The following is a 2,518-nucleotide window of genomic DNA, read 5'->3' as shown; positions in this document are numbered from 1 at the left end:
TGTGTGTGTGTGTGTGTGTGTCCCACGTCCCAGAGGTGTTTGAGGGGATCTGAGCCAAGAAGGGAAGCTGTGTTTGGGGACGTTGCTGCTTTGCCGCAGGAGCCAGGTGGTTCTTATGAACCAACCTGCTCCAGTGGCACCCGGACCTCGGGGTCAATCGCAGGGTGACACTCCCGAGTAGACCAGGTAAAGCCTCACCAAATGGGTCACTGGCACACCAAATGGGTAAATAATACGACCTAGGAAGCTGTGTTTGTAGTTGAAGTAGAGTGAAATGGGATATTTTCACTGCTGTTTTCTAAGGTGCCCTGGCGGCGTAGTGGTTATTAGCTGTTGGGCTGCTTGCCACAAGGTCAGTTTGAAATTCCCAGCCTTGCTGTGGGGAGAAAGACTGGGCTTTCCTCCCGTTAACAGTTACAGTCCAGAGGAACCCACAAGGCCAGTTCTAGCCTGTCCTGCAGGGTTGCTGTGAGTGGACATCTACTTGATGGGGGTGAGTAGGGTTTATTTTACCATCTCAACAGCGGAGACAGGTTTCCGACAGGTTTCAGTCTTGTCTGACCAATTAGGAAACACATTCAGGGAGACTGACCAACTTAAGAAAGGTCAGTGTGCCAGAGAGAGGCCTGAGCCAGGTAGAGGCAGCTCGGGGCACAAGCTGCCTTCCGTGCCTCCCACCCAGAGGCCCTGGGGGCTGCAGGGCAAAACTATATCCTTTGGTCTTGGGGAAACTGGAGCTGGCCCGAGATGGGCTGTCACCTGTCTGTCAGTGCCAGCCCGAAGCCCCTCCATGGGGAGGCGGCTGACAGACATGTTTGAAACACCACCGCACAACCCTGCCCCTGGAATGTGCGGTGTCCAGCCTTGCCCTCCCCCTAAGCATGTGCTCTCTGCACCTGCAGCATCTCCGTCCTGGATTTCCCCTGCTGCACCATCCAGGATCAGCCGGAGCTTACCACCGAGAGTCTGGTAAGCAGATGGGGATCAGGTAGCCTTTGAAAGTGCCAGGTGGCTCTTTCCCGCCGCTCCTCCAGCTCCATCACGCCCTGGCCTGGGAACTTCAGCTCAGGGCAGGCGCCCTGGCAAGCGCTTGGAGGCTGTCGGAATTCAGAGCTGCGGACCCAGTTGGGAATGGTTTGGAAAAGCTGAGCCTGCGTTTGACAGAGGAGGAGCAGAAAGGGCTGGTGGGGAACCCTGACGGGAGAGTGGGTTTGCAGAGGTGAGGGGGCTGCACGTGGAGACTGCACGGGCCCGCTCAGCCGGACACAAGACCTCTCTGCTGTGTGGCGGGCTGGGCACACAGCCTTTGCAAGGAGCTTCTCGAAGCCAGGAGTGTTTGGGGGTCGAGAGCATGTCAGCTCTGTCTCCCTGAGGCAGAAGCCAGTGTGCCCACAGAGGGTGGCCCAGAAAGTGCCGCTGCTTGCCCTGCGCCCGGCAGGTCAGAGAGAGCCCTTGCAGCGCTTGTGACGTCTGGGAGGCTGGCTGGCCTGGCTGGCATTCTGCAGGTGCGGCACCCCTCAGATGCCCCCGTCTGACCAAACTTGGGACAGCTTGTCCCTTCTCCATTTTTGTGTCGCCAAAGCCTGGTACCAGGACCGCCCTGGAACTGCTAGATGACTGGGCGCTGCTGCTCCTCCCCCTTGCCTCCCCCCAAAGGCTTCAGCACCGCCAAGTGCTGAGTCAGTAATGACCCCTCTCAGAATCAACTCATGCCTTCGGTAGGCCGGGCTGATTGGAGCCGGAAGAGGATGGTGGTGGGTGGGCGTTGTGTTTGGGAGTCACTTGGCCCACACCCTTGCTTTCGAAGGTGAGAGAGCTCTCAGGGTCCAGTGGGTGAAGTGACCTGTCGCAGACCAGGGGACAGACTTCGAGTTGAGTCCAAGGGGAAAGCCCCACGCTGAGATGCCTTAGCCCCATCCAAGGCCAAGATTCCCTGTCCTGTTTAGAGGTGGTCTCAGCAGCTGGGGATGCAGGGGAGAGGGGGGTCTCATGGGGGGCGGGGTGTCCACTCCTGCAGGGGATGGCTCTATGCTGCCCAGCAGGATTCCCGGACGTTCCCAGGCATGCTCTTGTTTCGCAGTTGAAGCTCAGGGAGGTGGCTGGGCCGTTTCATGGCCAGCAAAGGAAAGCACTGCCTCCCAGCTGGGAGGAAGCACGCATTTCCTGCAGAAAGTGTGGTAGAGCTCTTGTTCCGAGACCCTGCTGTTTGCAGGGCATTTTCAGAACCAAAGTCAGCCCGGGCTTGGCAGCCGGAGTGTGGTCCCTGTGGCAGTGGGCACTCTGTTCCCAGGCAGGCAGCGTCGGGTCACATCTGTTTGGATTGAGCATAAAATAGGGAAGCAACAGAAGCGTGTAGTCTCGGTTTGGGTTTGTTTCTTGTTTTTTAATGTGAGTTGGGTGCAGGTGGACAGAACAGACCATCAGTTTCACATTCGACATCTCCTTGATGACAGTGCCCCCAGTGGGGCACTACTAACACACCACCTCCTCATCCACCACCACCTCCTCCACCTCCACC

General features: G+C 57.9%; 1 protein-coding gene across 1 annotated transcript in view; it reads left to right on the top strand.

The window, feature by feature from the left end:
- The window catches only part of STRIP2 (striatin interacting protein 2), a 31,376-nt gene that overhangs the window by 20,572 nt on the left and 8,286 nt on the right, over positions 1 to 2,518 (top strand). The window contains exon 18 of the mRNA XM_004707877.2: positions 903 to 969. Coding sequence (XP_004707934.1) covers positions 903 to 969 — 67 coding nt within the window. The remainder of the gene's footprint in view (positions 1 to 902; positions 970 to 2,518) is intronic.

Source organism: Echinops telfairi, unplaced genomic scaffold (assembly GCF_000313985.2).
Source record: "Echinops telfairi isolate 266 unplaced genomic scaffold, ASM31398v2 ScPeMD7_23;HRSCAF=83, whole genome shotgun sequence".
Lineage (NCBI taxonomy): Eukaryota > Metazoa > Chordata > Mammalia > Afrosoricida > Tenrecidae > Echinops > Echinops telfairi.
Note: the sequence above shows the minus strand (reverse complement) of the source record. Positions and strands in the feature narration are given on the sequence as shown.